Source organism: Rana temporaria, chromosome 2 (assembly GCF_905171775.1).
Source record: "Rana temporaria chromosome 2, aRanTem1.1, whole genome shotgun sequence".
In the NCBI taxonomy this organism is placed as follows: domain Eukaryota; kingdom Metazoa; phylum Chordata; class Amphibia; order Anura; family Ranidae; genus Rana; species Rana temporaria.
The window spans coordinates 382,955,373-382,979,849 of record NC_053490.1 but is presented as its reverse complement, the minus strand read 5'-3'; the positions used below and the strand labels follow the sequence as shown (position 1 = coordinate 382,979,849).

Below are 24,477 nucleotides of genomic sequence, written 5' to 3'. Positions count from 1 at the left end.
CTTTCTGAATCTGGCTAATAGAGTGCAGAAGTCAGGATTGGAAAAGTGACAAAGTGCAAGGGTCAGAAGAAGTGTTAATTTCATTAAAAAAAAAAGTTTTCGTCAAAGTTTTCATTAGCTCAGCTGCTTTTTTACAGTGACGAAAGTGAAACAAAAAGTACAGCACATTTTTGTCCACTGACGAAAACTATGACAAAATCAATTCCGTTTTCATTAACTAAGAAAACTAAACTAAAGTGTAAAGAAGAGACGTTTACCCTTGTGAACTTCTGGTGTCTCTCACATCACACAAGTGTCTACTTTACGTTCTCACTGAGCCTGGGGTATGAGCATCTGGACAGCACATTGCCCTGGATCTGTTCTCCCTCCCTGTGCCCATCCCTCCCTCAGTGCAGCCCATCCGTGCACAGTGTATGTGAAGAGGATGTGCGGGTGGGAAAGTGTCAATAAAGCAGCAGAAATATGAAGCAGAGGACTGAGTGAGTGAGCAGTTCAGCACTGTGTCCATGCTCTCTCACTTCTCATTCAATCCCTTCCTACCATCTCTCTCCCAAATCTCTCCTCCTCTTTCTTACCGTGTTTCCCCGAAAATAAGACATACCCACAAAATAAGCCTCAGTGAATGGAGGAGCAGGACGCTCTGCTTTAGGTATTGTGTATCCTCAGGGGAAGAAGAAAAGCTGTGGCTCCCGATTTACTCAGCAGTGTGGGTTTCTCTCCCCCAGCAACAGTCTGTGGGTCTCTCTCACCCCCCACAACCACCAGTAAAGCTGCTGCTTATAAAAAATAAGGCATCCCCTGAAAATAAGACATAGTGTGTCTTCTTGAGGAAAAATAAATATAAGACGATGTCTTATTTTTGGGGAAACACTTTCCTTAACTTAAAGCATAGAGCCTTCTTTCTTCAGGCTAGAATAGTACAGTGGTACCTTGGATTATGAGCATAATTAGTTCCAGAAGAAGTCTTGTAATCCAAAGCACTTGTATATCAAAGCGAGTTTCCCCATAGAAGTCAAAGGAAACTCAGATAATTGACTTCTATTTTTTGCAGTACCGCATGTGGCCAGAGGTGGGGGGGGGGGTGCCGGAGACACTCGGAAACACTCAGAAACTGCTCTGAGCTGCATAGAATGCATTAAGGTGAAAAAACATGAGGGTTTACAACAACCCCTTTAATACCATAAAAAATAACATATTATAATTTTTTACTCAGGAGTATATAATAAGTTTTGAAATTCTAGAGAAATGCTTAAATAATGCATTCCAATTTAACTAAACTAAATGGAATATTTTCCGGCGCTACTATCAAGTAAACTGCTGCAAGCACCGAAAGGGTCAGACCATACTCAAAGGGGGAATGAAACATAAAAGAAAGTGATGCTGCGCTGTTTGGATTGATACATATATATTCATACTGTTATATTTTATTTAACTCCTTCTAGTAGACTGGCTTAATAGATAACATATGTTTCAGTGCAAAATAGTGCAAAATATAACATCTTGAAAATCACAGTAAAAATATACTTTACAAAATAAATTCTCATAAAATAGTGCGAACATAAAGTGCAAAACAACTTGTGCAAATTTGCACTACAATATATGGTTTGCAATTTCACTTTAAGAAGATTCAGAGACGTTTAGAGACTTTCTGCACCTTAGGCCCCTTTCACACGGGGCGGATCAGTAATGATCTGCCCCGTGAACCTCCGCTTGCTCAGCGGGGATCACTCTGTTGATCCCCGCTGTGCAGGGACCGCCCTGTCTTTTCTCCGATCTCCCCTATGGGGGATCGGATGAACATGGACCGTCTGTCCGTGTTCACCCGATCCGCCAGACGGATGGAAAAGTAGGTTTTTCCTCCGTCACACTTTGGTGGATCGAATGTCAGCGGGGCATGTCACAGCTGACATCCATGGCTCCATAGAGGAGCACGGAGCGCCCGTTCAGGTCCGCCTTAAAAACTGGCAGGCGGACCTGAACACTCCGCCCGTGTGAAAGAGCCCTTACACTTTATTTGTAGTGCAATATATACACTATATGCAAATTTGCACAATTTAACTAAACCCATTCGATTTTAGTCAAATAAAATGTACTGCAGATTTAGTTGACTAAATACGACTAAAACTAAAACAATTGCAGATGACTAAAATGGGACTAAAACTAAAATGGCAATTTAGTCAAAAGATTAAAGACTAAAACTAAATTGAAATTTGCTGCCAAAACAGAGTGTGGGAGTCAGGAAAAGGGGCATTTTTTTAAATAATAAATTTGGTCCTCCTTCAAGAAGAAAAAGTGCAGCAAAAATTGGGTGTGGCTTTCGCTGTGCTGACTATTGGGTGTGGCCTAAAGGGATGCACAGTGCAAGGGTTCAATAGCAAGTGATGCAGAGTTCAGACTTTTATGATTGTGGATTTGGGGGAATTCAGAAGATCTGAAGGTTTTTTGGGTAGGGAGGGTCCACTTCAAAGTTTGTTTACTGTTTGATCAGAATATCTACCATACTTTAGTGTGCATGAACTGGACAGAATGGCACGGCTGGGCACAGGCACATACCTGAACGTCGCCTTTAAGAGCCCAGCCATGAGTCGCGCGCGCCGGCACGCTCGCGACCCGGTCCGAAGCTCTGTGACCGCGCCCGTGGGACCCGCGGACCCGATCGCCGCCATTGTCCCGCGATCGGGTCACAAGAGCTGAAGAACTGGGAGAGGTGAGTGTAAACACACCTTCCCCATTCTTCTCTGTGGCAGTGTCACTGATCGTCTATTCCCTTATATAGGGTGCGACGATCAGTGACGTCACAGCTACAGCCACTCCCCCCTACAGTAAGAATCACTCCCTTAGGGCACACTTAACCCCTTAGTGGTTAACCCCTTCACTGCCATTGTCATTTTCACAGTAATCAGTGCATTTTTAGAGCACTTTTCGTTGTGAAAATGACAATGGTCCCAGAATTGTGTCAAAAGTGTCCGATGTGTCCGCCATATTGTTGCAGTCATGAAAAAAATCGCTGATAGCCTCCATTACTAGTAAAAAAAAATATTAATAAAAATTTCATTAAACTATCCCCTATTTTGTGAACGCTATAACTTTTGCGCGAACCAATCAATAAACACTTATTGCGATTTTTTTTTACCAAAAATAAGTAGAAGAATACGTATCGGCCTAAACTGAGGAAAAAAAATGTTTTTTTATATATTTTTTGGGGATATTTATTATAGAAAAAAGTAAGAAATATTGAATTTTTTTCAAAATTGTCACTCTAATTTAGTTTTTTAGCGCAAAAAAGAAAAACTGCAGAGGTGATCAAATACCACGAAAATAAAGCTCCATTTGTGGGAAAAAAAGGACGCCAATTTTGTTTGGGAGCCACGTCGCACGACCGCGCAATTGTTATTTAAAGTGGCGTAGTGCGGAATCGCAAAAGGGGGCTAGGTCCTTAACCTGTATAATGGTCCGGGTCTTAAGTGGTTAAAGAACTTTTAACCTAAAGACCAAACATGTTCATATATTGCAGCTTACCAATTATTAGATGTGGTGGCTGCAATAGTTTTCTTTTTTAGGCCCCTTTCACAATGAGTATAAACGACTTGTAGCACTAAATCAATAGTAAACATGGCGTTGTCCTGAAAGACATGATATATACTCCGCATGGGCACAAAAAGCACTGACAGAAGTCAGAGTGCAATGTATTCAAAGGGCAAATCCAGCAATTGGAGCCAAAGTAACATGCCACATCCAGCAAAAGGACAGACACCGGGCATAATATTGCAGAAATAGCTTCACAAGGGTAATAATAAAAGAAAGACAGTTTGTCTACTTGGACGGGGGACAAAAATGATCAATGTCCCTAGAACAGGTAAAAATGCTAGACCAATCAACACACTTTAAATGAAAAATTAAATGACTGGCATATTATTGAATTTTTTTTACATAAACGGGTAGGGTCCCCTAGTGGGAGGGGCCCATGGGCTTGAGCTCAGTCAAGCCCAAAAGTCCGGCCCAGGAGGCTGCTGCCTCTCGCAGCCAATCACAGGCACTGACATGTAAGTGATAGGCCCTGGACGCAGGCTGCGACCTTTTTTTTTTTTTTTTAAAGTTACATAGTTAGTCAGGTTAAAAAAAGACACAAGTTCATCCAATTCAACCATAAAAAAAAAAAAAAAATATTGTACAATCCCATATACCCAATTCTCTCTCACTATTCTTTCTCCCCCTCCCCTTTTTTTCTCTTAACTTTATTTTTTCTTTTCTTTTTAAGTTAAAGGGGTTGTAAAGGTAAAAAAAATGTTTCCTAAATAGCTTCCTTTACCTTAGTGCAGTCCTCCTTTACTTACCTCATCCTTCGACGTTTTGCTTTTAAATGTCCTTTATTTCTTCTGAGAAATCCTCACTTCCTGTTCTTCTGTCTGTAACTCCACACAGTAATGCAAGGCTTTCTCCCTGGTTTGGAGTGTCGTGCTTGCCCCCTCCCTTGGACTATAGGAGAGTCAGGACGCTCTCTACATTGCAGATAGAGAAAGGAGCTGCGTGTTAGTGGGCGTCCTGACTCTCCTGTTGTCCAAGGGAGGGGACGAGCACGACACTCCACACCAGGGAGAAAGGCTTGCATTACTGTGTGGAGTTGTCGACAGAAGAACAGGAAGTGAGCATTTCTCAGAAGAAATAAGGACATTTAAAAGCAAAATGGAAGGATGAGGTAAGTGAAGGAGGACTGCACTAAGGTAAAGGAAGCTATTTAGGAAAACATTTTTTTACCTTTACAACCCCTTTAATGTATAACATTTGTTTATCTATATCAGCTCTATATCAATACATGATAGATTTACATATATACAAAGGCCCAGATTCTCAAAGGAGATACGACGGCGTATCTCCAGATACGCCGTCGTATCTCTGAGTCTGAGCCGTCGTATCTATGCGCCTGATTCTTAGAATCAGTTACGCATTGATTTGTATTAGATCCGACTGTCGCAAGTCTCTTACGCCGTCGGATCTTAACTGCATATTTACGCTGGCCGCTAGGGGCGTGTACGCTGATTTACGCCTAGAAATATGTAAACCAGCTAGATACGCGAATTCACGAACGTACGCCCGGCCGACGCAGTACAGATACGCCGTTTATGTTAGGCTTTTCCCGGCGTAAAGTTACCCCTGCTATATGAGGCGTACATGCGGCGTACCAATGTTAGGTATGGACGTCGTTCCCGTGTCGAATTTTTAAAATTTTACGTTGTTTGCGTAAGTCATCCGTTAATGGGGCTGGACGTAATTTACGTTCACGTCAAAACCAATACGTCCTTTCGGCGTATTTGGAGCAATGCACACTGGGATATGTCCACAGACGGCGCATGCGCCGTTCGTTAAAAACGTCAATCACGTCAGGTCACATAACATTTACATAAAACACGCCCCCCTGTTCCACATTTGAATTAGGCGGGCTTACGCCGGCCTATTTATGCTACGCCGCCGCAACTTACGGAGCAAGTGCTTTGAGAATACTGCACTTGCCCGTCTAAGTTACGGAGACGTAACGTAAATAGGATACGTTACGCCCGCTCAAAGATGCGCCGATCTACGTGAATCTGGGCCAAAGTCTTTTAAGATAACTTTTGTTAGGTATTAATAGTTACAATATTCATAACATGATAAAGTAACATAGAGCAATTCATTAATTGTGTGTGATGAAGTTTAACACAAACAAAACATACTATGTTATCTACATATATTATTTTTATTGTTTTACAAAAGAGCTTATTTATATATATATATATATATCCTTGTATATGTAACTATGTACTTTCATTTTTATTGTTCAATCAAACCTTTTTTGACAAGGAGATTTCCAGTGCATGGTTATTGCTTTTTTTTTTGTTGCATAGAACAGTACTAGACGTATAAAGGTTTGCACATTTTTAGATATTCCTTCATCATCATCAATATGTATGTCCCAATAAGCATCGCAGGGGTTTGCAAATATTAGGTATCTGAGTTACGGAGCTGATAAAGGCTGTGATCTCTAACCAGAACCTCCTAATGGGAGCACACTCCCACATCAGATGAAAGAATGTACCATCAGCCATGCTGCATCGGGTGCACACTGCAGAGGGTAACTTATGTAACTTATGTAATAAAAATGGTGTAAAGTAGCTATGGGAAGCCTGTGGATTGTTAGGCTCAACGATTGACAGACTTCATTTCCACTAGATAGAGTGATTTTTGCAAGTAATTCCTCTATATTATAAAGCTGTTTTTTCCACTGCTAATCACTGGACTCTATCCACAGGAAGATGCCTTCAATATCAATATTTCCAACACCGTTTACATTGGAATCCTGGATAAACCCATCATCATATCTAATAATATCAGTTTTAACTTTACCTGTGGATATAAACGGAATATGCAAACAGTTTTGAAACTGCCTGGAATTATCCAACAGTAAGAAAAAAAATAAGACATAGAGAGTTGTCTGTGTAAATTACTATCATATTTGTTCTGTCTCCTTCACTAACCTCTCATTTCCTTTAACCAGTTTATGATGTTTATAGTAAATAAACATAAATGCTATGTACACGCAGCACTGAATTTTGTGAATCTATAAGATGTTTTCCATATCCATATTTTGTACCTAATGGTGGTCAAGCACACCCAACCTTAGATTTCTTAGTCATGTTCAAGTGCATGCCAAGTAATCAGTAAGTGTAACTTATCGATGGATTTATTATCCACCAAAGAGATCACAGTTTTCACCCTGACAATGCTTTCATCTGCTTTTCTCTCCAGAATGCCGGCACACCTCTGTTCAGGCATCACCCAGGGTCAGCACTTGCACTTCTTACACTGAGATGTTAGCTCTGGGATCATACAGCTTTCTTGAAAAGTTATAATTGTGTCATAATAAGTGGAAGACTGCTGGTTGGGGTTAGGGGTCTTCGCCACTCTTAGTGCAGAATAAACAGATAATAAAGACATGATCATAATTGAAAGGTAAAGGATAACCAAAGCAGAAGGTCAGACACATTAAGCTGGCCAAACATTGACCAAAATGTGTCTGCTTTAGCAGGGACCAGCTCAGTTTTGATCAGTGTGTGGCCATCCTTGTTTGACAGAAGTCAATATGTAGGTTCACCTTTACAGAAAAAATAAAAAAAGTGAACTAACTAGGGATGAGCTTCGAGTTTGAGTCAAACTCAAGTTCGACTCGAACATTGCCTGTTCGCCCGTTCGGCGAACAGCGAACAATTTGGGGTGTTCGCGGCAAATTCAAAAAGCCACAGAACCCCCTGTAAAAGTCTATGGGAGAAATCTAAAGTGCTAATTTTAAAGGCTTATATGCAAGTTATTGTCATTAAAAGTGTTTGTGGGACCCGGGTCTTGCCCCAGGGGACATGTATCAATGAAAAAAAAGTTTTAAAAACTAAAGTTTTTTTGGGAGCAATGATTTTAGTAATGCTTAAAGTGAAACAATAAAAGTGAAATATTCCTTTAAATTTCGTACCTGGCAGGTGTCTAAAGTATGCATGTAAAGTAGCGCATGTTTCCCGTGTTTAGAACTGTCCCTGCACAAAGTGTCATTTCTGAAGGAAAAAGGTCATTTAAACTACCCCTGGCTATTCATGAATTGTCGGTCTCGGCAATACAGAGAAAAGTAATTGAAAAAAATTACATTGGTTCCCCCCCCCCAGTCCATTACAAGGCCCTTTGGGTCTGATATGAATATCAAGGGGAATTTTTGCCATTTTTTTCAATGACTTTTATGGCATTTCTGGGGACCCGATAATTCATTATTAGCGCAAGTAGTTTTTCCTTCAAAAATTTTGTGCAGGGAATCAAAATAATAAAAAAAAAAGTGTGGGGGCCCCCCCCAAATTCCATATCACGGGTTTCCCGTGATGTGCCAGAGGAGGCGGGGTCACCCGTGACACCGCGGGGAAGCCGCCGGAAACCCCTGTACGTCAGAACGTGACGTGGATGAGTGACCCCGCCCTCGGGTTTAAAAGAAACGTCACACGGCTCACGTGCCACTCGCCCGGGAGCCTTTTATGGAAGAGGCTGTATTGTTTGTAGCGGTGGTAGCGCGGGTCCGGATCGTGAAAGGATTTACATTGCTGGAATTTTTTTTTATTTTAGGACTTTTTCCAAGCTGTCTGTGTGTTTTTTTTTTACCCTTTTTGACACTTTTTTTGCTGAGATGGTGAAATGGTAGAGGGGGGAAACTGGGGTTCCCCTTTGTTAAAGGGGGCTTCCAGATTTCGATAAGCCCCCCACCCGCAGACCCCCACAACCACCGGGCATGGGTTGTGGGGATGAGGCCCTTGTCCCCATCAACATGGGGAGATCCTGCCCATGTGGCCTGGTACGGTTCAGGAGGGGGGGTGCTCTCTCGGCCCCTTTTTTCCTGGTTGCATTGCGTGCATGATTCTCTGCACAAAATGTCATTTTTGAAGGAAAAAAAGTGATTCAAAACTACTCTCGCTATTAATGAATTGTCGGGTCCCGGCAATACAGATAAAAGTAGTTGAAGAAAATGGCAGGGGCAAAGGGCCTGGTAATGGAGTGTCATTTTTTTTTTTACAATTTTCTCTGTATTGCCGAGACCGACAATTTCGAAATAGCCGGGAGAAGTTTTAAATTACTTTTTTTCCTTCAGAAATGACACTTTGTGCAGGGACAGTCCTAAACACGGGAAACATGCGCTATTTTACATGCATACATTAGACACCCCCAGGTACGAAGTTTAAAGGAATATTTAACTTTTATTGTTTCACTTTAAGCATTATTAAAATCACTGCTCCCAAAAAAACTGCAGTTTTTAAAACGTTTTTTTGCATTGATTCATGTCCCCTGGGACAGTACCCAGGTCCCCAAACACTTTTTATGACAATAACTTGCATATTAACCTTTAAAATTAGCACATGTTCGTGTCCCATAGACTTTAACGGTGTTCGTGTGTTCGAACTAATTTTTTGCCTGTTCGCATTTTCTGGTGCAAAACCTAACTGGGGGTGTTCGGTTCATCCCTAGTCACATGACATCGGGGAGGGAAAATGGCTAATTGGGTCCAATTTGGACATTTTCACTTAGGGGTGAACTCACTTTTGTTGCCACCGGATTAAACATTAATGGCTGTGTGTTGAGTTATTTTGAGGTGACAGCAAATTTCAACATGTTATACAAGCTGCACACTCACTGCTTTACATTGTAGCAAAGTGTAATTTCTTCAGTGTTGTCAGATGAAAAGATATAATACAATTTTTACAAAAATGTGTGGACATGCCATTTGACAGGTCAAATTGGAGCCTATTGCTAGGCGATTTCCAAAAGTAGTTCCTACACTACTTTGGGAGACTTCGGGGGGCTATTTCAATAGACATCTGTGCATAAACCCGCACAGATGTCTTTCAAGTCGCCCCCGAAGTCAGACTGAAATGCGACTATTGAATCGTGCGAGTTTAGATGAACTCACATGATTTCAAAGCCATGTTTAAGTGTGAACGAATGCTTAAAGCTATTGCTTCCTATTAGGAAATTAATAGTGATTTAAATTGTTTATTGGTTTTGTTACCTGAACATGTGTTTATTTTCACAGGACGGTATATCTGTCTGGAGTGAATGGGACTGGATCATATCCTGTTACCATGGCTGCTTATAAAAATCCATCACTTACAGAAGGATATCAAAATAATGACGCTGTGACTGTCGGATCAATCATCTATGTGGGAATATTTGTGGAAGGCGCTGATGGAAGTCAATATGTTCTCCGGATAGAGTCATGTGTTGCAAGTCCTACAGATAATCGTAGTGATGTAAATGCTTTTTATCTTATAAAAGATGGGTACGTTTGTATTTCTTATGCATATAAACATAAAGATAAAAGAAAATGTAAAGACCTAGAACTTCACACAGATTGCTAAATACAAAAGCAGATGTTGAAACTAACCTTGCACACACCTTCTTGATTTAGCTGGAATCAGTATAAGTGGCCCTAGTAAAAGTGGTGCCTCGTACATCTGTCTCTTTGATAAAAATATCAGACATATATCTTTTTTTTTGCATGTTAGTCTTGTATCAAAAATGAAGAGGTTACTAAAGTTATGAATATTCTCATACGACAGAATACAACTTGGGAAGCAATGTAATGTATTCTTTTGTTTCAGAGCATGCGTGGTCTTGCTCTTCTGATTTTTATTTTTTAGACAAATACTATACTGATTAAAAGTAAATTACCGTGTTTGTCCCTTTCAGATAATTTCAGATAAACAGTCGTGAGCTGCTCTCTAAAGCTGTGTGCTAACAATCAGATTATCGTAGATCGCTCTGAAAGCAATATTTTTTGCGCAATTTTTTGATTGCATGTACTAGGCTTTAAACCAGTGTTATGTCCTCCACTTGTAGAAGCAAAATTTTACAGAAAATCTTGGTGGAATCTCAATGTGCCTTCTCTACATTGCAGCTTTAGAAAGCCAACCATAAAATTAACAATTTTTGCCCTAAACTGTTTTAGATTCCAAAAAATAAAATGCTTCATGTCCAGATTAATGCTGTCATGGATCTTAAGATATTAAAGTGTTTCTACTTGACATCTGTTACACAGGAGAGGGACATTCAATGCAAGGACACCGGCTATTGAAATGCTAAGTGGAACCAGCTAGAGAAATACCTTTTATTGTGCTCTGCAGGCTAAGAGCGGGTGTCGGAGACACTCCGTCTGGCTAAAAAACTATGGATTGAAGGTTAATTGAATCTAGAATGTATGTGTGAAGATGTATGTGTTTATTGTTCTAAAGGTCAGAAGCCTCCTGTCAGCTGTATTGAATTAGCATTCTATTGTCTAAAGCAATGTAACCTCTCAGAGGTAGTAATTAAGTAGACCGGGTTATTGTGTACATTGATTACCCCCTGGGGCTTCTGTCTCAATACACAAGTCTTTCTATCCAAGCTATTGGACCAATCCCTGTTGACAATTTCAAGTCCTCATTTGCATGGTCAAGGAGGACTTGAGTGAAGACTGGATATACTTTACAATTGACCAATAGGAAAGCGGTTGTTGGGAGTGGGATGTTCCAAAATTCTGTATAAAAGTGTGCTGTGTACTTGAAATAAAGAGTCCTGCTTGAACTTACATACAGCCTGCCTGGTGTTTGTTCTTAATGGGTCTGAATGGCACATAGCTGTAGTTCGGACCCCGGAACCTTGGATGACTGGACCATCAGACGCTGCAATCTGCAAGCTGACTCACTGGTAGCAGAGGAGTGTCGGGAGAGCAGGACCTGGGCGAGGAAGGATCTCGTCACAAATGCGTTGTGGTGCCGTCCATTCTGAGTAACACCTCAAAGCAAGGAACTGATGGTGTGGCCACACTGCACTATCAGAGGGAGGGATTTAAAGGGATATAGGTAAATAGGGGCCGAGCCTGTATGCTGTATACATTGCACACTATGAAAGTGCTTCATGATTGTATATTTCTTTTAAAGTCAAATGTGGCAAACTCTATCAAAGGCAAATAAATTAAATGGCTCACTGAGATCATCACTAATTTAAAGTCAAGGCAAGAATCAAAGCTTAATTATGAAAAGTAATATTTTGTTTTTCTAAGTCATGCTAAAACCGGCCAGTTTGGTCAGCAGTGTAACCAAAATATTCTTATATTTTTTTCTCATTTACAGCTGTGTCCAGGGAACTGTTTCCACAATGGTGTTACAAACTATAAATTCATTAGAAGCATCTTTCAGCATAAGCGCATTTCAGTTTCAAAATCAGGCCAATGTAAACTTTTTCTGTGATGTACGTTTGTGTGACAAGACCACTGAAACATGTTCCAAGGTAAGTGATAAATACATTTCCTCTGATAAGAGGCTGTTTGATAGCAATGAAGTATTAATCAAGGTGCCCATGGGCATTAGATGACAGTCTGGATTGTCTACTGCAGAGATGGAGAACATTGGCACCCCAGATGTTTTGGAACTACATTTCCCATGATGCTCATGCACTCTGCAGTGTAGATAAGCATCATGGGAAATGTAGTTCCAAAACATCTGGGGTGCCAAGATTCGCCATCACTGGTCTACTGGCTAGGAGCAACATGCATACAGTATGGCTGATGATCATTGTAGAAAACAGCAAATATTCCCTCCTAAAAAGCCAGTGCTCTGTGTCTGCAGTTTGCCTTCCCACCAATGTACCATTCATCCAGAGATCCAGCAGTTGCCACTTATGACTGGTTGGCAGATCTTCATTATTTGTGTATTTGCATACTACTGTCCATGTCCACCCGAAAGTAAATTTGATATGTCAGAAGTAAGGGGGTTGCCCATGGCTGGCCGTTTCCTGATAATTCTAGCTACCTGGCTGAATCTACTAAAAGCAGTATTAAAATCAACGCCAAAAATGTAATATATTGCAGCTTACCAATCAGCTTTTTTAGGCTTTTTTTTCCCTCCGTTTTCACCTGGTGATCTGGCCAACAGCACATCTCCTGTATTGTCAGTCTGGGGGGAGGGCAGTATTAGATGTACTAGCAGTTTTAAATACACTTTAAAGCCAAACTCCAGCTAATACTTTGTCTGCTGTTTTAGCCCTCTTGGGATAAAGGTTTTACATAAGTAAATACAAGCTGGTCATTGTAAGCACCCCTGCCAGTGGTAAATGATTTGTCTCATCCCTGTAACTGGCACATCTGTGGGACAGCTTGTTCTTTTGAAAATCAGACTTACTGCCCGATCACCAGATGAAAATAAAAGAAACAAAGCACATAAAAATGAACACAGACATGACATCTAAGAATTGGTAAGCTGCAATAAAATAAATGTTTGTTTTTTGGGCTTAATACTGCTTTAAGTACAATTAAATAAACATATATGCTCTAAGAGTGTCAGAAAAGTTGCAGCTCTCTCAAACAGCGAAAGAAAGCACTGGTTGCCAGGGAGAGAGGAATAATGTATTTGTACTTTCCCCCAAGCCAAATGAACATCTACCCATAAAAAGCACGGGTATACATAATATATATATATATATATATATATATATATATATATATATATATATATATATATATATATATATAATATACATGGGTATATTATGCACAAAGCAGCCAAATCCTCCTCTGGGGTCCCTGCTGGCTCCGCCTCCCGCTGAGTGTCCGCACAGCAAGCTGGTTGGGGGCACTCGTGAGTGCTCACCCCCAAGCTCTGCTCTGTGTGTCCATAAGACCTCTAATTGGTCTTGGGTATGTATTTAGGGTGGCTGCAGGAGAAGCTGCATGCAGAAGGTTTTTTATCTTATTGCATGGATTTCAGTAATGTAAAAAAAGCTTAGCAGGTCACCTAGATTTGGAGCCATAGCCTATGTTGGGTAGTGCTACCCCAAAAAAAACCAGCTTAAAGTGGTCCTTCTTCAAGCTGGAAATGTATATGTGCAACTGTATCTTCATAGAACTTATGGAGAAACCATTTACTTGGGAGCCTGCAGGGAGATAACTTCACCATTAGGGCCTATGGAAAAAAGTAAGCATTCATGACTCAATCAGATCCTTTTATTGTTTGGCTGACAAGTATTTCCATGCAGATGACAGTCAGGGTTTAATTTCATTTTGTTCATGGGACAAGAACCTTATTCTCAATGTCCTAGTTTGTATAGCCATACAGCATTTTATAATAACGTATGATGTGTGTAAATATATATAAATGGAAGGACTGAACCAAAATACAGAATGGGGATCCTGTTATTGCATATGAGGAAAAAGGACCTCTGGGTTCAATAAGCAGGGATCTGCTCCTAGCCAGCAAAAATGTACATATAGTGGGCCAGATTCTCGTAGAATGGCGTATCTTTGCGGCGGCGTAACGTATCCGATTTACGTTACGCTGCCGCAACTTACACGGGCAAGTGCTGTATTCTCAAAGCACTTGCTCCGTAAGTTGCGGCGGCGTAGCGTAAATCGGCCGGCGTAAGCCCGCCTAATTCAAATGTGGAAGGGGGGCGTGTTTTATGTTAAACTACTGTGACCCAACGTGATTGACGTTTTTCACGAACGGCGCATGCGCCGTCCGTGGAAATCTCCCAGTGTGCATTGCTCCTAATACGCCGCAAGGACGTATTGGTTTTGACGTGGGCGTAAATTATGTCCAGCCCCATTCACGGACGAGTTACGCAAACGACGTAACTTTTTTAAATTTTGACGCGGGAACGACGGCCATACTTAACATTGGCTGCGCCTCATATAGCAGGGGCAACTATGAATGAATGAATGAATGAAAAACTTATAAAGCGCGGCGCATGCGAACTGAATCGCTTCTGGGCGCTAGTTGTTCGTGTCTCATGACATCAAAAGAGCAGAGTTTTGATCCGTCTTCTGAAAGTCAGGTGGTTTTCCTCCAACCGAATGCTGGTTGGTAAAGCGTTCCATAGTCTAGGACCCTGAAAAGCAAACCTTCTTTCTCCTTTGGACTTGTATTTGGTTTTTGGTACCCTGACCAGATTTTGGTCGGTGGATCGCAGAACGCGATTCGAATTGTGAGGTTCTATCTTGTCGCAAAGATATTGCGGAGCCTTCCCATGGATGCACTTATGTGTCAGGCAGAAGCTATAAGCCGGGAAAACCCTAACGTAAACGTCGTAACTTTACTGCGTCGGCCGTGCGTACGTTTGGGAATTCGCGTATCTAGCTAATTTGCATACTCAATGCGGAATTCGACGGAAGCGACACCTAGCGGTCCAAAGAAAAATGCAGTTTAGATCCGACAGCGTAAGAGACTTACGCCTGTCGGATCTAATGGATATCTATGCGTAACTGATTCTAAGAATCAGGCGCATAGATACGACGGCTCGGATTAGGACTTACAACGGCGTACATGGCACTGCGCCGTCATTAGTCCTCTGAGAATCCAGGCCAGGGTGTATACAGCATACCTCCCCAACTTTTTGAGATTGGAATGAGGGACACCTATCAGCAAAAGTATGCTGGCAGAGGACAGACCCTTTTGGCTTTTGGAATTTACAAATGCAGCAATTTAGAAATCAGATGAAACGTTTAGTGCTGGAAAACACTTTTTGTGCCTTTTATATACATCTATATGAATCAGACCAAAATGAGGCGGAATGAAGGACATTGCTCCAAATCAGGGACAGTCCCTCGAAATCAGGGACAGTTGGGAGCTATGTATACTGTAAGCCAACACAACACTGTTTTTTTAAGGCCTTGTGCTATACAGTAGCAATTAAAGCGATACTAAAGGTTCCTTTTTTTATTTTTTTTAAATAACAAACATGTCCTACTTACCTCCACTGTGCAGCTTATTTTGCATAGAGTGTCCCCGAACATCCTCTTCTGGGGTCCCTCGGCGGCTCTCGCTGCTCCTTTCCGCATTAGATAACCCCCTAGGAGAAGCTTTCTCCTAAGGGGGTTACCTTGCGGGCACGCTCCTGAGTCATACACTCAGTGTCCATAGATGCCGAGTGTATGACTTGGCCCCGCCCCCCGGCGCCCGCATCTTTGGATTTGATTGGCAGCAGCGGCAGCCAATGGCTGCGCTGCTATCAATCTATCCAATCAAAGCCGGGACTCTGTGGAGAGGAGGACGGCGGGGATGCACTGAGGAGACGAGCGGGCCAAGGTAAGTAAAACGGGGGGGCCGGTGATTGCCAGGTGTCTTTTTACCTTAATGCATAGGATGCATTAAGGTGAAAAAACACGAACCTTTACAATCCTATTAAGTACAGAATACAGGTATACAGTGTAAAATACATCTATTGTTGAGCCACAGTGTATTTTTGCCTACAGGAATGCAAAACAGAAAATGTTGTGTGCACAGCCGCCGACAGCAACATAAATTCACACACATATGGATGTATTTTTCCAATCTTAAAATGTTATGTTTTAAAAATCATGTCTATCTGCATATATGTGCTGCTGACAATTTCATAGGCTATAATAAAAAACTAGAAACTCATCATGATTTGCTATTTACAATTAAAATAACAGCTTATGATTGTTTTGCTTGTTCTTCACAGTGTGCAAGTGCAACTGGTAAATCCTTCAACACAGCTACTAATGAAGTCAAGATAGGCCTAACCCTTGATGGTATGTCACATTATAATATACATATGCACAGAAATAAGAATTTTCAGCTTTTGATGACATGAACCTGTGTTTTGTGCTAACCCCCAATTATGTGGCAAGGGTGGTAACCAAGTATATTGAGAATTTTTCTATAGTGCTGTAAGGCACTTGCAAGTGTATTCACAACCTAAACAGAGTGATATGTGTTCCCTTTTTACGATAATAATTCAATTGTTATTCTGTTGACCTTAAAGTATTTCTAAAGGCTAATGCCGCGTACACGCAACAATTTTTAATAGTCTAGAAAAAACAATGTTTTTTTCAACCCGATTCTTGTCAAGCCCGCCTTGCATACATACGATTGTGAAAAAAAAATGCTCTAGCAAAGCGTGGTGACATACAACACGTACGACGGCACTATAAAGGGGAAGTTCTATTCGGATGGCGCCACCCTTGGGGCTGCTTTTGCTGATTTCGTGTTAGTAAAAGTTTGGTGGGAGACGATTCGCGCTTTTCAGTCTTCGTGCATTTCAGTCTGTTACAGTGTGACGAATGTGCTATCTCCATTACAAATGCTAGTTTTACCAGAACGAGCGCTCCGTCTCATAACTTGCTTCTGAGCATGCACTTTTTTTCCCCGTCGTTAAAGCCTACACACGACCGTTTTTCACGCCGTGAAAAACGATGCACAAAAATACAGCATGTTCTAAATTTTTAATGCCCATTCTTCACGTCATGAAAAATGCTCTGGAGCCTACACACGATCGTTTTTATTGACATTAAAAAAATATGTAATTTTTCACGTCATGAAAAATGGTCGTGAGTACGCGGCATAACAGTTTTTTTCCTTAATGCATTCCCTACATTAAGGTAAAAAAATCCCCACTAAATGTCACAGCACCCTGATTCATTACTCCCCTGAAGAACCCTCAGCCCTGAAGCAAGCAGCAGGCTGGCTGTTGGGAGACCCTATACAAATATCAAAATAGATGTCAGTCTTGAGGGCAGATTGTGTTTGCATTCAGACCACCCTAGGTAACAACCACATGTGATACTGAGTTTTCAAGATCGAAAGAACTGCAATACAATAAATGAAAGAGCTGGGCTGGGAGGAAAGGGCTAAATGATGTTGGAAGTTCTTGAACCAGGAAAAGAGTCAGGTTCCATCTGATCTGCTGCAGCTAAGAATGCATACTGTGTGTAGTTTACAGTGTGCTGTGAAATCAGAGTATGGATTTCTTAGTTGTTTAAAGTTAAACGTTTTTTGTTTTGTTTTTTAAATATCAAACATCTTATACTTACCTGCTCTGTGAACTGGTATTGCACAGACCAGCCCCGATCCTCTTCTTCTCAGGTCCCCTGCCAGTGCTCCTGGCTCCTCCTCTTCTCCGAGTGCCCCCACAGCAAACTGCTTGCTATGGGCACTCGTGCATGTTCAATCCAGAGCCCCGCTGTGTGAGCCTATAAAATCCACGGAACAGGCTAAGCCCCGCTCCCACCTTACTGGTTGTGATTGACAGCAGTGGGAGCCAATGAAAAGGCAGAGACACTGGAAAGCGTGCACATCGCTGGATCGAGATCGGTCTGAGGTAAGTATTTGGGAGGACTTAATTACTGAAGGTTTTTTACATTCATGCATAGAATGCTTGAAGGTAAAAAAAATAAATAAACCTTTAGAACCACTTTAACCACTTAAGCCCCGAACCAATATACAGCTAAAGGACCAAAGGTGGTTTTAAAATTTGCCACTGCGCTGCTTTAACTGGTAATTGCGCAGTCATGCAATGTTGTACCGAAACAAAATTTGCGTAGTTTTCTTCCCACAAATAGAGCTTTCTTTTGATGGTATTTGATTGTCTCTGCGATATTTTTTTTTGCGATATAAATGGAAAAAGACCGTAAATTTTGAAAAAAATTGATTTTTCTTATAACAAAAAGTAAAAAATATCGAATAAACAAAATTTAAGTCAAACATTTAGGCCAAAATGTATTCAGCCACATGTCTTTAGTAAAAAAAATTGCAATAAGCGTATATTTATTGGTTTTCGCAAAAGTTATAGCGTCTACAAACTAGGGTACATTTTCTGGAATTTACACAGCTTTTAACTAGGGCGGTGATCAAGGGGTTAAACCTTTATTAGCACACTAAGACATTGCCCTGCAGGACTTTTTTTTTTACCACCTGCGGATTACTACCGCTTTAACAAATGGGGCCAACACTTCTCCACTGTGTTGAAGACTACATTTTTTTTTTACCTTTTACATACACTTTATTTAACTACATTGACTTATCCTGGTTTAATATTCCACTTATTGGTTTTGATATTGAATAATGTTGATCAACATTTCTTTAGCATTCCATTCATTATTGTTTTGTATCTCATACAGGTAATTTGGACTTTGCGGACAGCGCTGGAAAACATACAGGTAAGATTTACAGATGAAGATATATATGGGTGGGGCGGCACAGTGGTGTAGTGGGTGGCACTCTTGCCTAGCAGTAAAAAGGGTCGCTGGTTCGGTACCGACCACGACACTACCTGCCTGGAGTTTACAAGTTCTCCCTGCGCCTGCGTGGGTTTCCTCCCACACACCAAAGACATGCTGATAGGCTAATTGGCTTCTGTCTAAAAAATTGGCCCTAGTATATGAATGTGAGTTAGGGACCTGAAGTCTCGTACACACGACCGAGGAACTCAACGGGCGAAACACATAGTTTTCCTCGTCGAGTTCCTTGTTAGGCTGTCGAGGAACTCGACAAGCCAATTTTCTCCATTCCCGTCAAGGAAATAGAGAACATGCTCTCTTTTTGGCTCGTCGAGTTTCTCGACAGTTTCCTCAATGAAAATGTTTACTTGCTGGTTTTTGCCAAGAAACTCGGTCGTGTGTACGAGGCCTTAGATTGTAATCTCCTTGAGGGTAGGGACTGATGTGAATGTACAATGTATATGTAAAGCACTGTGTAAATTGACAGTGCTATATAAGTACCTAAATAATAATATATGATAATGCAGCATAGACAGGGCTGGACTGGGACAAAAATTTGTCCCTGGACTTCATCCAGACCGGCCCACTTTAATTCAATAAAATGCTTCCCCCCTCCCCCCCCCCCCCGAAAAATCACGCCCACCAAAAGGCCCCTTCATCCATTATTGTATATCATGAGAGGGTGAGAGAGAGGGGAATGAGAGAGAGAGGGAGGGTTGAGGGTAAGGGGGTGGGTGAGAGAGGGGGGTGACTGTAAGAAAAAGAGAGTGAGTGTAAAATTGAGGGGGTGAGTGTAGGACCCCTTTTTACACTGAGGCGTTTTTTAGTCCTCCGAGCAGCATCTCTGTTTTAAAAAACGGCCCACTGAGCCATCGGCCCACCAGGAAACTCCCTGTAGTCCCTATGGCCAGTCCATCCCTGAGCATAGAAGAATAAGCTGTCAGTTTAGAAGTCTGACAAGGCTGTCCCTGCAGCTCTTCTGCTGCAAAGAATCCTTTAGTAATTATGGTGCTGTTTCCCAATTTACTTAGTGATTTATCATCTGAGCTCTTAGAGAAAATTATAGAAGGGGTATTGCTGGGATCTACTTTTGTTCCAGTAATTCTATATCAGCCCTTGCATTTCAGATACAAATGTAACCTATAGAACTACAGTTACTTACTGTATACTGTAAGTCATTATACATTGGCTGGGTGTTTGCTTCCCCTTGACATTTGGTCGGGAAGGATCAGCAAAACCATTTTCATCTCTAGCATTTATACTGACTGAGGAAGCCAAAACTGTTTTGCATATTAGAACGCTATTAAAACTAGAAAGAAAACTAAAAAAGAACCCCTAAAAGAAATAAACAAAATGTGTCTTTCTTGCTTTAACTGCTTGAACCATTTTAGAGAAAATCATGTATCTCAGTCCATTAAAGATGAACTCTGGGTTGAATTATATTGCAGTGGAGCCCCCTGTCCTGCAACAAATTGGGTAAAATGGAGGTTTTGGGACTTTAAATGAAGAACACGACAGATTAGTGATGCACCTCCATCCCTATATCTGAAATAAAAAGAGGATTTGGACTTCATATGAGGCACATGACACATGACTTCATAAGGTCAAAACATAATGACATCTTTATTTTAGTACAGAAACAGATAAAATAGCACATTACAATTGATACACACATAGATATTGATGAATTCATATATATATACACCCATAACATGAGACTAGGGGGAACCCCGTCGTCAATTTAAAAAAAAAATGACGTGGGGTTCCCCCCAAATATCCATTCCAGACCTTTCAAGTTTTGTGTGGATTTTAAGGGGAACTCCACCCCAAATTTAGAAAAAAATGGCGTGGAGTTCCCCCAATAATTCACACCAGACAAAACAACAAAGGGGACCCCCAGATCTTGACCCCCCTATGTGAATTGGTAATGGGGTACATTGTACCCCTACCATTTCACGAAGGAAGTGTAAATAGTTGGAAAAAACACACACACCATAGAAAAAAGTCCTTTATTAATAAGAAAAAAAATAAAATAAATCCAAGGGGATCCAAAGGGGGTCTTCCAAATTATGATAAGCCCCCCACCCACAGACCCCCACAACCACCGGGCAAGGGTTGTGGGGATGAGGCCCTTGTCCCCATCAGCATGGGGACATCCTCCCCATGTTGAGGGCATGTGGCCTGGTACGGTTCAGGGGAGGGGGGCCGCACTCTGTCCCCCCCCTCTTTTCTGCGGCCGGCCAGGTTAACGTGCTCGGATAAGGGGTCTGGTGTGAATTTTTGGGGGGAACTCCACGCCATTTTTTTTTAAATTTGGGGTGGAGTTCCCCTTAAAATCCACACCAGACCTGAAGGGTCTGGAATGGATATTTGGGGGTAACCCCACGTCATTTTGTTTTTAAATTGACGGCAGGGTTCCCCTTAGTATCCATTCCAGACCTGAAGGGCCTGGTAATGGACTTTGGGGGGACCCCCACGCTATTTTTTTTTTTATGAATGAATTCGCTCTGAATTGCCAGAGCCGACAATTCATTATAGCCGCAAGTCCGGTTTTAAAATACTTTTTCAAAAAGAGGGGGGATAGGGGTGGGACTTTAAATGAGGCATATAGAGATACTACCATAGGCCTCCATCCCTGTAAATAGATAAAAAATGGGGGAGGTTGGGACTTTATATGAGATGCAATTTTAGCAATATGCAATTAAATATAAACATGGAAACATGGTAACATTTTTTTTCCATGTTTATATTGAATTGCATATTGCTAAAATCGCATCTCATATAAAGTCCCAACCTCCCCCATTTTTTATTTAAAATACTTTTTTTCCTTTCAGAAATGACACTTAGTGCAGGGACAGTTCTATGTATGGGAAACATGCGCTATTTCACATGCTAACTTTACACCCCCCTTAGGTACGAAATTTAAAGTAATATTTCACTTTTATTGTTTCACTTTTAGTATTATTAAATTCACTGCTCCCGAAAAAACGTCAGTTTTTAAAACTTTTTTTTTGCATTGATACATGTCCCCTGGGACAAGACCCAGGTCCCCAAACACTTTTTAGGACAATAAATTGCATATTAGCCTTTAAAATTAGCACTTTAGATTTCTCCCATAGACTTTAACAGGGTGTTTCGCGGCTTTTCGAATTTGCCGCGAACACCCCTAATTGTTCGTTGTTCGCCGAACAGGCGAACGGGCAATGTTCGAGTCGAACATGAGTTCGACTCGAACTCGAAGCTCATCCCTACATGAGACATATTGCATTTCATGTATATACATACACAGATATCACCATAAACTCCTGTACTGGGTTAAATGCTTTTAAAATCTAGGGGGAGCAAAAGACTGATGTTTCCATATTCCTTTCACCCCCGGCCACTGGCACTCTTCTCTTCTACACTCTGGGTTGTGGACAGGCACTCACCTGTCTCATATACAATGCAGAACTATTGGTTCTGTATTGTATGTGATGTCAACAGCGGCGACCGCTGCCCAGAGCTCCATAGAAAGGAGGCTTTGGAGGGCCAGCAGCGGTGTCTGCACTTTTCCAATCTGCTGTTTTGAAGCCTGTTTGGAGAATGGATTGGATGTTCTTGGAAACACATTGATTTTCTTATGGCTGTAACCAAATGAGGACCTGAAGGAAATGTTCCCAATGGGGACACCTGTTCTGGTGACAACTTATAGGGACTTTCCTTCATTTTTTCGTATTGTTCTAAATAATTATTGAGTGGAAGGAACCCTACCAGTAGGACTAAAACACAAATTTATATTTAATCAAAAATTCCCTGAGCCTCCCTCCCTATTGCCCCATCAATACAATCCACTATGTTACACACAAACTACCAAAGCAGGTTTGTATTTACCTCCTCCTGCTCCTGCAGCATAGGTACATCCTATTCAAGTCTTTAAGACTTATTGTTTCCTACAGTCTTCCTGAAATGAAAGAAAGATTATAGTATAGTTGTCTTCTTTTTCCTCCAATAGAGAAGCCATGTATGAATACTAAAGACACAGTTTAAGATATGAAAGCATTTTCTATGTTTTTGGTACCCTAAAACATTTTTTTTATTTTTTCTCTCTAGCTGCATCCTGGGCTCTGCTGGCTGGAATTCAACTAGCTTTTGCATTTATTAAGTTATTCTAAGAAGATCTAAAACCATCTCTTTGTGGTCAGCCACGGCATATATACTTCATTAAATCTTAAAGCAAATCAACTTGATTATTTATTTTCTGTACTGGACTGTGATATTGGACTCTGTGCTGTATTTATGCTCTTTGTATGGTATGTCTTGATTTAATAAGGTGTCTGTCCATTCTAGTGTTTGAGCCAGGACTAAATATGTTGTCTTGTATTTAAAGAATAATAAAGATTTACAATCAGTATTAGCAGGTGTTTGGTGTTGGGAGTACATTCAGTAGATATGTGAAGATATCATACAAAGCAGCGCAGCAGTATGGATACTGAATAGCGAAATTAATGATAGATCTAAACATCAATTTAGCAACTCTGTTGCAGAACCCTTGAGTCACCTGTAGACTGGGAAGTTCTTACAAATTCAGTCCCTAAAATTCCACCCCACCCACCATGTGTTATGATATGCAAATGAAGCAGGTGTCTGAAAACAAAGACAGTATATAAAATTGTACTGTATATGAATATATTATCAATAAATATTTTCATTACACAAAATTAATAACTGAATAAGTCTGATTATTAAAGCAAATGAAAAACAGCAGGGATTAATCCTTAACCACTTCCATACAGGGCACGTATACACCTTCCCGCCCAGACCAATTTTTAGCTTTCTTTTTTTTTTTTTAACAATAGATTTTTATTGAAAGTATTTACTTAACAGTACAGATTAAAATTGTCACATTAATCCTAAGTAACCAACCGAGTTACCGTGGTTCATAAGATTGTTCTTATAACAATACATTATTTGGTAGCCTGTACCAGCCTACCCCTATTGGGTTCAATCTGTAGGCATGGCTAGGCTCCCAATTGAGTTAACTATTTGTATATAGAAAATCATAAAGAAACAGCAAATGTATGCACATACACATACACACATACACATATACATACATACATATATACATATATACATTTATATTTTTATTATTTATATTTATATACATACACACACACATACATATATATATATATATATATATATATATATATTTATGGTCGTTACCCTCTGACCGAGAGAGATGTGGATCACATAAACACGCGACAAGACTTACAACATAAATAGACCTGAAGTGTGGCTTGGTGGTCTGGTCAGTATGCCAAGAAAAGGGGGCATACCCAAGGTAAGTAATGGGTAGTTAATTGAAGAAGGATATGCTGAGAAGTGCCCTGAAAAAGGGAAGGGCGGGAGGGTGTCGAATGCGATTGAATGCGCAGACTCACGGACATGAGGTGAGCTGGGAAGAGTCGGCCCAGTGATGTGTAGTACTGCACACTGAACCGACAAAGAGCATGTGTGAGTGGGCTGCTTAAATACCCTCCGGGCTCCTCCCATAAACTCAGGCCACCATACTGGCCTTATTATTTATGGTCGTTACCCTCTGACCGAGAGAGATGTGGATCACATAAACACGCGACAAGACTTACAACATAAATAGACCTGAAGTGTGGCTTGGTGGTCTGGTCAGTATGCCAAGAAAAGGGGGCAAAAGACTCAGATAGGGAAATAGTTTATATTGATTTCTTGTATTTATTTAGCCAGCTTGGTAAAGGCTTGTGCCATTCCTTCATGAGGATTAGGGATGTATGTGGCAAAACAAGGAGACTTCCATCAGCCAGGTATCTTGATTACGTAGTCTGGTACTCCCTGTTGGGAGGCAACTGAGGCTGCTCCAAAGAATGTCCAGGGAACTGACTGGGGTTTGAAGCCCAAGTTACTTAGGAGGATTCTGA

The 24,477-nt window shown here is 41.0% G+C and overlaps 1 protein-coding gene across 1 annotated transcript in view; it reads left to right on the top strand.

The window, feature by feature from the left end:
- Nucleotides 1-22,937, top strand: part of LOC120927310 (uromodulin-like) — a 141,416-nt gene extending 118,479 nt beyond the window's left edge. The window contains exons 6-11 of the mRNA XM_040337893.1: nucleotides 6,284-6,435; nucleotides 9,587-9,832; nucleotides 11,664-11,820; nucleotides 16,009-16,078; nucleotides 18,446-18,484; nucleotides 22,634-22,937. Of these exons, the coding sequence (XP_040193827.1) occupies nucleotides 6,284-6,435; nucleotides 9,587-9,832; nucleotides 11,664-11,820; nucleotides 16,009-16,078; nucleotides 18,446-18,484; nucleotides 22,634-22,695 (726 nt within the window). The 3' untranslated portion in view covers nucleotides 22,696-22,937. The remainder of the gene's footprint in view (nucleotides 1-6,283; nucleotides 6,436-9,586; nucleotides 9,833-11,663; nucleotides 11,821-16,008; nucleotides 16,079-18,445; nucleotides 18,485-22,633) is intronic.
- The last annotated feature ends 1,540 nt before the right edge of the window (nucleotides 22,938-24,477 follow it).